The following is a 13,701-nucleotide window of genomic DNA, read 5'->3' as shown; positions in this document are numbered from 1 at the left end:
ACCTCTGGGATGAAGCCATGTTGCAGGTGCGGGTGGGTTGATTCTAGGAACTTGAATTGTGAGAAGAGACAAGACGTTGGGAAATGAGTGACAAACGGTTACTCACCAGTGACTCACGGTCTACCCGTACCCGCCCGCACCAGGGTCGCAAACGGGTACCCGTACCCGGCTGGGTACGGATAGCCGGGTATCGGGTAGGGTACGGGTATCAGGTACCCGGTTGTGACCTCTGGTGTGTGGCTATCGATGAGGAATTCTGATCTGACAAGCCCGTTTGGAGGCGTGTCTTACTTCGATGCCCTCCTTGTTGAGGGCGTATTCGTCAAAGTTGAGGATGGCGGTTTTGATTGTGCGCGGTGGTGGAAGGACGGTGAGGCCAATGTTGATGGCGTTACTCCGCTTCGAGTCCAGCACGATGAGCTCCTGTCGCTTCCCATCCGTCGTGCTCCTCTGTAAAGACACGGCGAGATTTGTAAAAACTAAAAAAACTAAAAAGTCAAATCTTGGACTATCGACATAAAGAAGTACATACATAGCATGTATTTATGTAAGTTGAACTTCTTTCTCACCGTACGCAGCTCACCATGCTAATGGGAGGTACACACAATAAAGCCATATGCTAAAGTACATAACACAAAATAGTTAATTATGCATCGAACTATGAGCCGTATCTAACAGAGAAGGTCCTGGAGTATGAACATCTGGCAGCTCACCAGCTTTCGTTCAAGCGAGACTGACTGCTTACGAGACACTGCTGAGATTATGTACTCCAAGAAACCCGCGTAGCTGATGGAATGTATGTGTGTAGAAATTATTTTGCTCCGTATGTAGCCAGATGTGTAAGAAATCTTTTTTTTTCATGTGAATGGACAGATGTTAATTTCTTTCCACACTTCAAGGTGTGATTTATCATTATCTCTGCCCTCGCTCTACTCTCAAGGAGGCCGACTGCCCCACACATTAGCCTACTGCCAATCATATGTCCTTACACAACGCAAAAGTAAAGGTGCGGCCCTGCAATTGCTGGGTCACGCCACTGCTACCGGGAGCGACCTCTTCCGGACGGTACGCTAGAGAGCGCCTCCACGTCTGGCCAGTCGCCTCGGCAGAGGTCGGAGTATCCACACCAACATAGGCAACCTACTGATTGGCAAGCTGTGAATGATTACTGTGACTGTCATAGGGCAGCGTTAAACACTAATATGGTGACTTTTGGATTGATGCCTCTGCAGCACTAAAAACGCAGTCACCTTAAAACAATGCACATCATAAATTAGAGCCCACTGATGCTTCCATCTCGTTTATTCGCTGATTAATTTCAATGTCTTACGACAAAGGGAGCACCGAGGTGCAACATTGGATGTCACTCACAATGCGGTCCCGGTAATTGCTGGTGTCATGTGTCACTACACTCATTGTCGTGGATACTTAACAAAACATGACATAACATAGTTGATAACACATGTCAGACAACTGCACCTCACTTGACCCACGTGTTATTAGTCGTACGTGAAGAGGGCGACGCAGGGCATTTCAGAATATGGCAACGTTGACAAACAAATTACAAAAATAGTAGGTCACATGTGCTGGCGTCACGGTCCAAAGTTTCCGAATTTGAAGAATTGCTCGCAAATTACTGAACTTGGTAAAACCGCACAACAACAACAGCCCCCCACCCACCGTACATGACAACACACATTTCCGAAAGAACCAAGAATAAGTTGACATAATAGACTGCCAGTACGCTCACTCAGTTTAATAACCAGGCTACAGTCTACATTATAGACTGCCAATACGCTCACCAAGCTTAAGAACCAGGCAACAGTCTACATTATAGACTGCCAGTACACTCACCCAGCTTAATAACCATTGCTACAGTCTACATTATAGACTGCCAGTCCACTCGCCCAGCTTAACAACCATCGCTATACTTAACACCAGTGAATTTACACCTGTCTTGTTGCGCGTCATAAATATGGCGCCATGAGGCCTACACCAAAGTATTCTCATTTACAAAAGTGGGCAGTGCATATCCTCATGGTTGGCCTGAATCCAGTCGTGGAAAGTCCGTTTACCCAAGGCAGTGGGACAGTCTACGCACAAGTACGTACTTTAAACTTCTTTGGCACCTTACGTACCCAACCACGCTAATCGGAGGTGCAGGGGAAAGACAACAAACTAAACGCAAAAAGCGGTTAGAAATAAACATTATAATTATTGTAAAAATGATCATTACACATGACGATTACTGTAAAGTTACCGACAAAGCTCTGCTCATCTCATCAATGAATCGTACACCGAGCTGATTTATGATCAGGATCTGAACTGGCGACCTTCCAGTTGTGAATTGAGAACGTTGCACCAGGAACTGCTCAACACGACGACGATCGCGACGACGCCACCGAGAAACCCTCACTTTCGTGACGGGCAGCTCCTTCGACTTGGACTCGAAGAGGATCTCCAGCTTGTTGGTGTCGACCTCCACGGGGTCGAGCGAGGCCCACAGCGAGCTCTTGCCGTAGCGGTGGTTGCGGTGCTGCCACTCCGTGTGCCGCACCTCGCTCCAGAAGAGCCTCACGGTCTTCTTCTTCTTGAGGGAGTGGGCGAGAGCCGGCGAGCCGGGCCCCCCGGGAGTGCCCTCGCGAGCCTGGTGGGCCGGCGAGGCGAACAGAGGGGGCGGAGGGAGGATGAGGCCCGTCAACGCCGACGATGGTGGCATTGTAGGAGGGCAGCCCGGAGGTGGCGGCGGCGAGAAGAGCACAGAGGCCATGGACGGGAAGATGGGCGGCGGTGGTGGGAGCGACACGGAGTCGCCCGAGCGTAACAGCAAGTTGTCAAAGTCCAGCATGTCCACGTCATCCTCCTCGTTCAGGTCCGTGAAGTCCATGTCTGCCGAGAGATGCATGGGGTTGGTTGACCAATGCTTTTGCTCCTGAACAACACCCAATAATAGCATGTGTCTCATTTTCAAAATGTTGCCCATCCGGGCAATCATTCAATATGGCAGTGGAAGGTTTTTGAACCACAATAGCTTGCAGATCTCGTCAAGGATCATAAACCCATCACCCAAACTCCGATCATCCGCACAGTGGCTTTTGGCAAGCCATCAAATAAAGACAGTCACTGCATCGCGCGCTTTCGGATGCACTTCTGCGGCCGTCAAGAACACTGTTCTTTCCAATATTAGGAAGCCACCGGAGCTATGTACTTTTAAATCTAGACTGAAAGCTAATATCTTTAAAACTGCTTTAAGGATTTAGCTTCTTGTCCTTCCCCCGCACCTCCGATTAGCACAGTTGGCTACGTACGGTGCGAGAGAAGTTCTACATACATACGTCCTCATCCAGTAATGGATCGACAAATAACATTACCCGCTTTTGGGTAATCCCTCATAAGTTCGAAGACTTTAGTGAATTCATCAGAAGCCACCCACAGCTTCATCCCCATAGCTGCGGAAGCGAGAAAACGAGAACCAAGACCCCCTCCGTTTATAATCTCTGGGCCGAACCTTTGATGCGAAGCTCGTGCGTCTTGGCCAGCATCTGCTCCCACAGCTGATCCGATTCCTTGCGGGGGGGCGGCGGAGGAACGGGGGGCATCTCCTTCTCGCCCTCCTCGTCCTGCTCGGAAGAGGCGACACGGCTGAAGCGCTCCGCAAATGTCCGCGGACCGCTCGGCTTGTCGGGAGATACGGCGGTCGCGTCACGTGCCGGAGCGATTTCCCGGCGAGCGCCTCCCTCGGGGATCGTAGGCGATGACACCCGAGCCAGAATGCCCTCCGCCAGGCCTGGACATTGACGAGGTGGAGCAAGGAGACAATACAGCATCATCATTCTCTGAAGTGTATTCCCGGATTTTACTGCGTAGGCCGGCCGAGAGCCCGAGCCGATCAGCAACACTCGACGCTTGCGAGAACAGCGCTTCATAGCCCATCGGATTCCTCCAGTATACTCTTATATAAGCGCACAACTTTATCTATCTGTGATGAACGCTGCACTTTCCATCGTTTTCATGCAGGGGGCGCTGCAAACCTACGCGCCCCCTGCATGGACGACGGAGGCGCAGGGACAGACGTTCGATTACGTTGAAATAGATCTGCAGATGGCGGTCTTCTCGCACGGCCAGCTCTATGTCGCCTTATCTCAATCCCGCAATCCCAGACAGGTGAAAGTCCGCATCGAACTGAACCCCCAGCAAGGCCATCTACTTAACGACGAGAGAAAATTCACACGAAATGTCCTTTTCAATGAAGTCTTCCAGATGTAAAATAAAACAATACAATTAAAAGATGTTTTATTTTAAAACTTCAAAACGGAGCATCGGGTGCTTGCGTGAATGCGTCGTTCGTGTGCAATTTTTTCGTGACTTTCTTGGCCGAAGGCCGTAAATGGTTGTGAGGGGGCGCCACAGGCACCCCCGAACAACCCCAAGTAAATAAATATTCAGATTCTGAACACCAGCAGCAGCGACATCCTCCCCACACAGAGGACGAGGGCCATTACTGCCGGGTCGTCGTTTCTCCGTGACAACCCCGCCGTATGGAACGCCATCGTTGTGCCGCTCCAAATTGGCAGCAGTGGTCGATCTAACTCGACTTGAAGGGACGCGTAGAGGCCCCACCACCTCATTTGCCTGGTCTTTGAGTGAATCAGAATCAGAAAATGTATTTATACTCGAGGAGAAATCCGATGAGCTAAAAAGCTCTTTTCCACAGATTTCCAGTCGGGGAATGGGTCAGAATGTTCCAACAACAAAAAATTAAAAAATTCGATCGGAGTGCAAAGTATTGGAAAGGTAAACAAATCACTTAAAAAATATGCAAATAAAACTAAACATTGATTTATTTTACCAGGTAAAGCCGACTGAGCTCATCAATTATTTTTCAGAAGGCACCTGGCCACAAATGATAGCTCAACAAAGTGGCTTATCAGGTGGAAAATTTAAATCAGCTTGGCTCTGTGTCTCAGTCATGGTCATTTATGTCTATTAAATATTGTGCACGCTACAAACCGTATTGTTATTAACGTAATATAATTGAGATAGAAAGCGAGTGGCTAAAGCCAGAAGATATAACACCTCACCCAAGATGGATAAGCAACATTCAACCCAGAACGAGATAGCGTTACAAATCGTTCTATTATATCTCTTGCCGATAATACCCTGCAACAAGAGCCATTGCCAAGTGCACAATAAATCGTGAAACATGAAATCATAGCTCACCATCTGGCTCATTCTTGCTCGTATCTTCCGTCTTCTCTCCGAGTCCAACAGGTTCGGAATTGGTGCCATTGGTCAGGCTCTGCACGGGCATCTGATCGGTCGCCTCGCCGCTCTCCTCCTCAATGGCTTTCTCCTGCGGTCTCTTCTCTGGAAGGCAGGAAGCAGACAGGGCTTGAGTGAGTGCGAAAACCCCAGAGCGTCGGGCATGTCCAGCTAACGAACCCGCTTCCACGTATTCTGCTGTTAGCATCCGACCACATACATTTTCGCAGGGCGCAATCCGAGAATGCGTATACCATCTGCTGTAGCCCTGTGCATTAAAGACGAGGCATGAAACGATTCATTCCCCCTGATACTTAACGAATTGCCATGTTCAGGGCAAATGTTGAATTCAAGGCTGGATTATTACGTCTTCTTTCTACTGTAATGTTCGTATCATCTAGAAACTCAACACGTGCGCTAATGACACTGCAGTAAAGAGGAGGTGAACCTCTCTGGCCTATCTCTGTATGTGTTAGGAAGAAGGGCCATTGGTAAAAACAAAACATTGTCTATATGTTTTTCCTTTTAAGGCCAAAGTGTTATCTTCTTCTTCTTAAGTATGGCTGGGGAAGCAGTTAATGCTTGATCTCGAGGTTAGTAATCCATTCGACGGCTTCAGGTGAGAGTTCTGCTGTTGTTGTTGTCCTTGTGCACCAAACCCAATGAAACATCACCAAATGTTTATATCATCTGGTTCATTTGTTCCATCCCATTTTATTTCATGAGCCTAAAAGTGATCATGTTAAATAATGTGCATTAATTGTAAATTACTGATTCTGACAAGCATTGTGGGTATAAAGAAAAATACATTTTAATGAATGAAAATATTAATTTTAATGTGACTATTAATGTCTCCCGGAAATCATTTAAATAAAAGGTCATCATATAATTTTAACATTGTTTCTATTCATTAAGCGCATCTCATAAAGGTTCACAAAGCACTGTACAGCACACACTGGGCATAGCAATGATGTACTGTAGATGTGCTAGAACCATAATCGTCAGCAGCAATGCCCAATCCACTGCTGGATGAAGGCATCCCCCAAGCCACCGCCAACTTCTGCGATGTACCCAGCACCTGCAACGTCGACTGATTCCATCGCTCCGTCTCCTCGGTGGAGGTCACCTCAAAATGCATTCCATTCCTAGACTGCCACTCCGTCAATATCCTTGACCATCGTCGTCTGGATTTTTTTTTCGTTGTCAAATTCCAATTAACCTACGACAATCTTTAAATATCCCACCTTAGCAGATATTTCTGCCGTTTTGTAATAATTCTGATGCTGCTGAATGCACGACCCTCCCTCCCCCCCCACCCCCACACATAAGCCACTCGTCCCTGTTGCGTTGGTGTGGGGCGTAGCATAAACGCGATTGATCTGATGTGATGTGTTTAAAGTGGAAGGGGCCGCTTCCATCAGTCACGTGCCACGTGAGCCACATGTGGGGTTGTTTTTTTCTGTGTGTGTGTGTGCGTGCGTGTGTGTGTGTCTGTGTGTGTCTGTGTGTGTCTGTGTGTGTGTGTCTGCGTGTGTGTGTCTGTGTGCGTGTGTGTCTGTGTGTGTGCGTGTGTGTGTGCGTGTGTGTGTGTCTGTGTGTGTCTGTGTGTGTGTGTCTGTGTGTGTGTGCGTGTGTGTGTGTATGTGTGTGTGTGTGTGCGTGTGTGTGTGCGTGTGTGTGTGTCTGTGTGTGTCTGTGTGTGTGTGTCTGTGTGTGTGTCTGTGCGTGTGTGTGCGTGTGTGTGTGTGTCTGTGTGCGTGTGTGTGTGTGTGTCTGTGTGTGTGTGTGAGCGCAAAAAACTGGAATCTGAAGAAACGTTCGTCATGGAGCGGCGGCCGTTATTCTCCCCCCCCCCCGCTTCTGTCTCGACGCTCTCTTGGGAATCCCGACATAAATCCAATGGCCAGCCTTCCCCAGGTGTGGATGCACACGAAAATCGGGGGGGGGGGGGGTAGAGCAGATGAAAAGGTGGTTGGGTTGCTTGTTTGATAGAACTTTCCTCGGAGAGAAATACAGCCCCTTGTAGCAGTTCTTTCAACAAACCTCCTTTGAGTTAATGCCGAGATGTATGGGACATGAGCGCTATTCCAGACGTGGTCCAAGCATTATTCCTGGAATTGTAGATGGTGCTGCTGGCCCACGCTAAGATTTAAATGAAAATATCCGTGTACCAGGTTTCACCACGTAGCATCACGGCCAAGAGAGATTGCTTTCAACTACAAGTTACATTTTGCCACAGCAAAGGACAATTGCGATCAGCTGTGGTAATTTTAATCCACACATTCACGGTTGGCTGTGTAGTTGTCTCACCTGATGACGATTGCTTGTGTTGCGATCGAAACGTCGTGATCTATTATTTTTCTACCTACGTGACTTTACCGAAAGAACCAAAGAGTATGGATTCCTGCAGTCACGAAAGCTTAAAATCAAGATTGTACCTCAACCTGCAGAAGGTAGTTCATCGAGTAAGTTTGCGACCTCGCCGTTTCAAGCTTGAGTGTTTTTCCCTCATATTTGTGGGTTTTCTCCAGTTACCCGAGCTTCCCCCGAAATGAAAAGTTCTCACGAAGAAGGTTCACGGAATCTCTTCATGTAAAATTATCTTGAAGGTCAAGGAAGCGTTCTCTCTTTTTGAGTCTCAACGAAGGAAAGGAAATAAACGATCGCGTGGTGAAAAAAACAAAAACGCCTCAACGGTCGGCAAAACACGCACCTGGCTCCTCCTCAGCGCGATCGCGTTCAAGGGTGCTGCTGGCCGACGAGCTACTGGAGGCCGAGCAGTTTTCCTTCTCGTTAACGGCCTCATTCTCCCGCTCCTTCGCGCTCAGGGGAGCCACCTCCTCCGCCGCAGCTACAACAGAGGAGACAAACGCTGCAATGTTCACCGCCGCTGGCGAGGGAGTTTCATCGGGCCTGGGAAACTATTTTGTGTTGTTCCAGCGTGGCCTTGAAGTTGAACTGTGGTGATGTGGGCACCATTGCCTGAGATGATTTAGATTATTTTGCTACTATAAATGTCTGCATGATAAGCCACGTTGTTGCGCTATCACTTGTGGCCAGGTCGCTTCTGAAAAATAAGTTAATACCTCAGTGGGCTTTGGCTGATAGGATGGGGATGGTTTAGTTTAATTTGTACGTGTTTGGGTGATTTCTTTACCTTGTACTTTCCACCCCTATTGTGTTTTTGTATTGTTGTTGTAACGTTCAGACCCGCCCCCTACTGTGAAAAAGAGCTTTATAGCTCATCGATTTCCTCCAGAATAAATAAATATCCTCACTCTGATTCTGTCTCTCCCCCAAAGCTAACTCCGCGATGCCACGACTGTTTCTCAGGGGTTGACCTGGGTGAAAGTGGGACACGCGTTGAATAAAGCCACGCAAGATGAGCCAAGCGCAAGAGTTGTGTTGCCGAGGCAAGGCCGTCATGGAAACCTGGGCCAGACCCAGTTGCCTGGTCCATTAACCCAGCCGGGTTTATTTCCGGTGGCAACGCGGCATCTGCGTTGTGACTCAGAAGAGTATTCATATTCTTAGGTTTTTTCCGGTAAAGTCACGTAGGTAAAACATTAAAATTAAGAAAAGTAAAATAAAAATAAAATAAAAATCACGACGTTTCGGAGGCAACACAAGCTTCCATCTTCAGGTGGAACCGTCACAGCACGATAGCTGTATCAAGTATTATTAATTTTAATTTTTTACCTACGTGACTTTACCGAAAAAACCTAAAAATATGAATCCTTGCAGTCACGAAAGCTTCAAACTCAGAAGAGTGTTGTTTGTGAGCCCTAAGGAAGATTTGCCCTTTGGTGGTCACTGGAGAAAGACCCTCGGAGGTGACCGTGATACCTGAGTGACAAGAGACCGAGCTGTGGACATGGTGCAATTGGGTGCAGCCACAAGTCACGCGACCTGTTCGGTTGCTTCATTTTACACGCAAATATAAACAGCCCAAGTGTCACGGTGCGGTGTTTTAGAGCGAATGCCGTTCGCGAGCACCGACTGAAACTGGTTTGGTACATGAGGCGGTGCTGTGTCCAGCAGCACACCCGACCGTCTTTGTCTCCCCAATCTTCCACATTAACAAATCACACTTGATACTCCTTTAAGGTCGAGTTAACATAGCGGATGCTCAAGATACCAACTTGCCACTGGTGTTAAGCATTGCCAAAAATCGACTCCAGTTAAATGAGTTTCAGACACACACTCATCTAAGCTATTAATAATAATAACATAATAGTTCATATTGTCAATCCACTGCAGGGTGAATGCAACCCCATGCAAGCTGTGCCGGTCATATTACTAAGCATTAAACCCTTTTAGCCAATTTTTTTTATGATCATATCCTTAGAGAGCTTTAATCCCAGCCTTCTTAAATGTGACACTTCACTAGGATGTTGATGCTGCAGCAATGTTTAAAGTGAACTCAAAGGAACATGTTTATCCTGGAACACTAAAAGGCAGCATCATTCATCTCCCACACTTGATAATAATATTTTATATATATATAAAATCCTTGTCAGAATTCCGAGATTTCTTATTATCGAAGTCTGTGGGCCTCAAAGTTCAGGCTAGCGGCTCACGGAGTTTGGACCGCCTCCCATTAAGCAATAATAATTCCTTTCCTTGGGCAACATCCCTCGTGTGGTCCAACACAAACACTCACGCTCTTCTGTAGTCTCCTCTGCCGCTTCCTCTGGAGTCTCCCTGGCGTCTGCGAGCCGCAGCGACGAGCTGGGGGTGCTCGGGACACGAGCAGGGGGGGGTGGCGCAGGAATGCCGGCGGGCGTCGCAGGCCGAGAGGTTGACGGTGACGGCGCTGGTGAAGCGAAGCGCGCGGGCGACGCTAGTGGCGCGGGAGATGAACACGTCACAGGCGACGGCGACGGCGATGGGGTGAGTGATGGGGCGAGTGATGGGGCGGGTGATGGGGCGAGCGATGGGGCGGGTGATGGGGCGGGTGACGGGGCAGGTGATGGCGTGGGTGACGGTGCAAGGGCTGGTGATTGTGAACGAGTCGGCGATGGGGAGTACGATACCAGGCGGGGTGACTCAGCTGAACGGACGGGTTGCGGAGAGGGACAGGCTGATGGTGTCCCTGGAGACTGTGATACGAGGGTCACGGGGCTAGCGTTGGTTGAGGGTGATTGCAAAGTGAGGTTGAGCTCCATCCTGACTTTGGTTCTGTTACGCAGCTCCTTCTCTCGCTCCTCGGCCGCAATTCTCTCCAGGTAGCGGTTCCTTGGAAAGGAAGGGAAAGGCGTCGACGATCATTTACCATTTCTTTGTTCGGCTGAAGGCTGACGTTTTGGTTTTGTTAAAAGTTTCAAACCTCACGTGTTATTCTCACTAATGTTTTCTCGAGATATATTATTTCATTAAGATTATTATTTTACAGACGGTATTGCTGAGGACCAATTTAAAATGCGCACACACACACTTGTATTCATGCATGCGCACTCATACGCTCGTGAAAACCATCGTTAATAACACGCCTGCTTGCCAGATAAGTTTGCAAACCTTAAAATAAATATTTGCACGGTGTGACTAAAACATAATTATTTCTAGAAAGGTGAATGCGTTGCAAACATTCTGGAAAAGCCAACAAACACTACCTATGGTTATTGCCCTGTACATAAATTAGTTTAACCCTCTGCATCTGTAAGAGGCCTCATTTGCACGACGAAAAAGCGGAGGACGAAAACAAATATTCCCCATATAGTCTTCAACAGACTGTTGGGGAAAGTGCTGTTAGCGAGCACCTATTAAGGCCGGCACGACACACGAGGGTGTGGGTGGCCAGCACCATCCCTGGCCACCTTTGTCTCCCCAGTGTTGATGTTTACACACCACACCAGCTACTAATGTAAGGCTGAGTCGACCGAGAGGATGCCCAGGACCAGTTCAAAAATTCGCCGCTCTTGTTGGTAGCGAGCGGGAATCAAGCTCAGGTCGCCGGTTTCGTAGCGCGGTGCGCCAACCGCCGGCACCAGCGCTCACCATTTGCAGACCAACACAGGCGCACACAAACAGACACACGCAACGACGCAATGTCTTTTCTCTCTCTATTCTTGGCCGCCAACCAGGGCATCGCACGACGAGTGGATCTCCGTGAGAAAGCCGCGCGCTGCCCTGCGAGCTGCAATGGGCGTTCTACAGACTGAGGCATGAGGGAGCGCACGCTGCACTAATACAGGAAACAATTTGTTGGGTGGGAGGGGCGGCGGGGGGGGGTCCCTAGTGGCACGAGACGTCGGAGACGGCGCGGAAATGCCAGCACAGGGCTGGCCTTGGGAACAGCGACGCAAGGGTGCAATCATAGCCCCAGACTTAATTAAACCGGGGATTTGCAAAACGGCAGAGGCAACGGGATGGGGAGGGATTCCATGGGTCTGATTTGTTGTGCTCGACGCTCGCAGGCATGATAATGCATTTTTTAATTTACAGTTTGGGCGAAATAAATACGCGAATGAACAAATAAATAAAAATGATACAATTCATGTTTGTGAGCAACGACTAACTGTTGGAATTTTTTATACGATAGTGGGTAAAAGTTAACGACTAATTAAGCTTGGCTTTAACTTGTTTAGCTTAGATGGTACAGCGGTCGCGCTCCTATTCGAGTACAGAGTTCAAATCCCACCCAAGGTCAACACACCCATCATACTTCCAGAGTAATGTAAAACAAGTACCATAGGATAACACACCACTGACTTTGAAATGAAAAGCATACGTGCTGTGTAAAGACCCGTCCGTGCCACAGCAATGTAACATTTCCACCACTTACCCGAGACGTTCCAAGAGAAATGAGGACTGAAGACCGCTCGTTTTAGACCGGAGATAATGACTTTGTGTGCTTAATTGCGGTTTCCTCCTTTACGTCAAATATTATTTACACGCAGGCAAATGAGCGTTTTGAGAAAACACTGCGGGAAGCACATGCAGGCACACCAATACCTCTCTTCTTTCTCTCTCCTCAGCCTCTCCCTCTCCTCCATGTACTCGCGACTACTATAGGCAGGAGAGCAAAGATGCAGACAGCTTTAAAGGGTCACGGAAGATAAACCCGTTGCTTATCGACGTGACATTTAAAAAAATAAAAGATGTAAAAATATTGGAAAGGGGGATAAAATTGGAAAGGGGGAAAAAATGAAGACACGAGCAGATCTTCTTGGTTCTTTCGGTAAAGTCACGTAGAATGGAAATAATAAAAGAATAAAAATAAAACATAGTAAAATAATATATGTTCTATTTTCATTATTTTATTATTTCCATTCTACGTGACTTTACCGAAAGAACCAAGAAGATGAATCCCTGCAGTCACGAAAGCTTTAAATCGAAACACGAGCAGATGTTAAGCGGATGAAAGTGTAACGTTGCACAGGAAAGCGATACTGCGGAAGCACCAAAAGGCATTGCGGTGAAATGTAATGATGGAAAATGAATCCTGCAAATCCTGCGTCATTTTACTCCTTCAGAATCCGAAAGCATTTCCCTACACAGGCGGTCTGTAGCATGCGAAGAGAACAACTAACAACCAAATACGTATCCAATGTTGCTATGCAGGCTCTGCATTTCAAAAAGATAAATGTGCATCCCTGCAATTACTTGCTCATGCCTTTGCAGGAGGAAGAGTCTCCACTAGAGGCTATTTTGGCCTACTCTTCCGCACTGGCCAGATCAAAGGTGCAGCTCTCACGCTGGCAAGATGTTAACTGCCTCGCCTGGTATGCAGGAGGTCGTGGATTCGATCTCGACCCTGACACCTGCTGTATATTTGGAGTTTGCATGTTCTCCCTGTGGTAGCGTGGATTTTTCTCTGGGTCCTCCGGATTGTCCCCTCCGCATTTAGAATTATGTGTTTCGAGTATTTGGCTGCTGCACATTTCCACATGATAAGCCACTTCATCGAGCTGGCGTTTGTGGCCAGATCGCTTCTTAAAAAAGAGCTACGTAGCTCAGTGGGCCTTACCTGGTAATATTTTAAACAAAGTTTAGTTCATACTCTTAGTTTTTTCGGTAAAGTCACGTAGGTAAAAAATGAAATAAAAATTAATAAAAATAAAATAATAAAAAGCACGACGTTTCGGAGGCAACACAAGTCTCCGTCATCAGGTGGGACCGTCACAGCCAGATTTGCTGTATCAAGTGATTAATTTTAATTTCATTTTTTACCTACGTGACTTTACCGAAAAAACTACGAGTATGAATCCTTGCAGTCACAAAATCTTCAAATCTAGAAAGTTTAGTTTAGTTTACAATAGTTTTAGAGTCTACCCCTTACCTTTTCCCCCTCCCAATATAAACCTCCATGTCTCCACCACCTTGTCCCCAGCTGGGTGGAGCAGTGAGCCCAGTTTCCCACCTTGACCGGGCGCCGTCGCGTCGACATCGTGCTGCTGTTTGTGGAATTTCTGTTAACCCTCCGCCCCCACCCCATTT

General features: G+C 47.7%; 1 protein-coding gene across 1 annotated transcript in view; it reads right to left on the bottom strand.

Moving 5' to 3' along the window:
• Positions 1–13,701, bottom strand: part of LOC144723330 (FH1/FH2 domain-containing protein 3-like) — a 179,033-nt gene that overhangs the window by 25,464 nt on the left and 139,868 nt on the right. The window contains exons 14-19 of the mRNA XM_078602034.1: positions 9,926–10,500; positions 7,976–8,113; positions 5,221–5,367; positions 3,509–3,787; positions 2,417–2,889; positions 292–450 (exon numbers count right to left, since the gene is read on the bottom strand). Of these exons, the coding sequence (XP_078458160.1) occupies positions 292–450; positions 2,417–2,889; positions 3,509–3,787; positions 5,221–5,367; positions 7,976–8,113; positions 9,926–10,500 (1,771 nt within the window). The remainder of the gene's footprint in view (positions 1–291; positions 451–2,416; positions 2,890–3,508; positions 3,788–5,220; positions 5,368–7,975; positions 8,114–9,925; positions 10,501–13,701) is intronic.

Source organism: Lampetra planeri, chromosome 17, assembly GCF_965212315.1.
Source record: "Lampetra planeri chromosome 17, kcLamPlan1.2.h2, whole genome shotgun sequence".
NCBI lineage: Eukaryota > Metazoa > Chordata > Hyperoartia > Petromyzontiformes > Petromyzontidae > Lampetra > Lampetra planeri.
The sequence above is the reverse complement of the archived record's forward strand: the minus strand, read 5'-3'. Positions and strand labels throughout refer to the sequence as shown.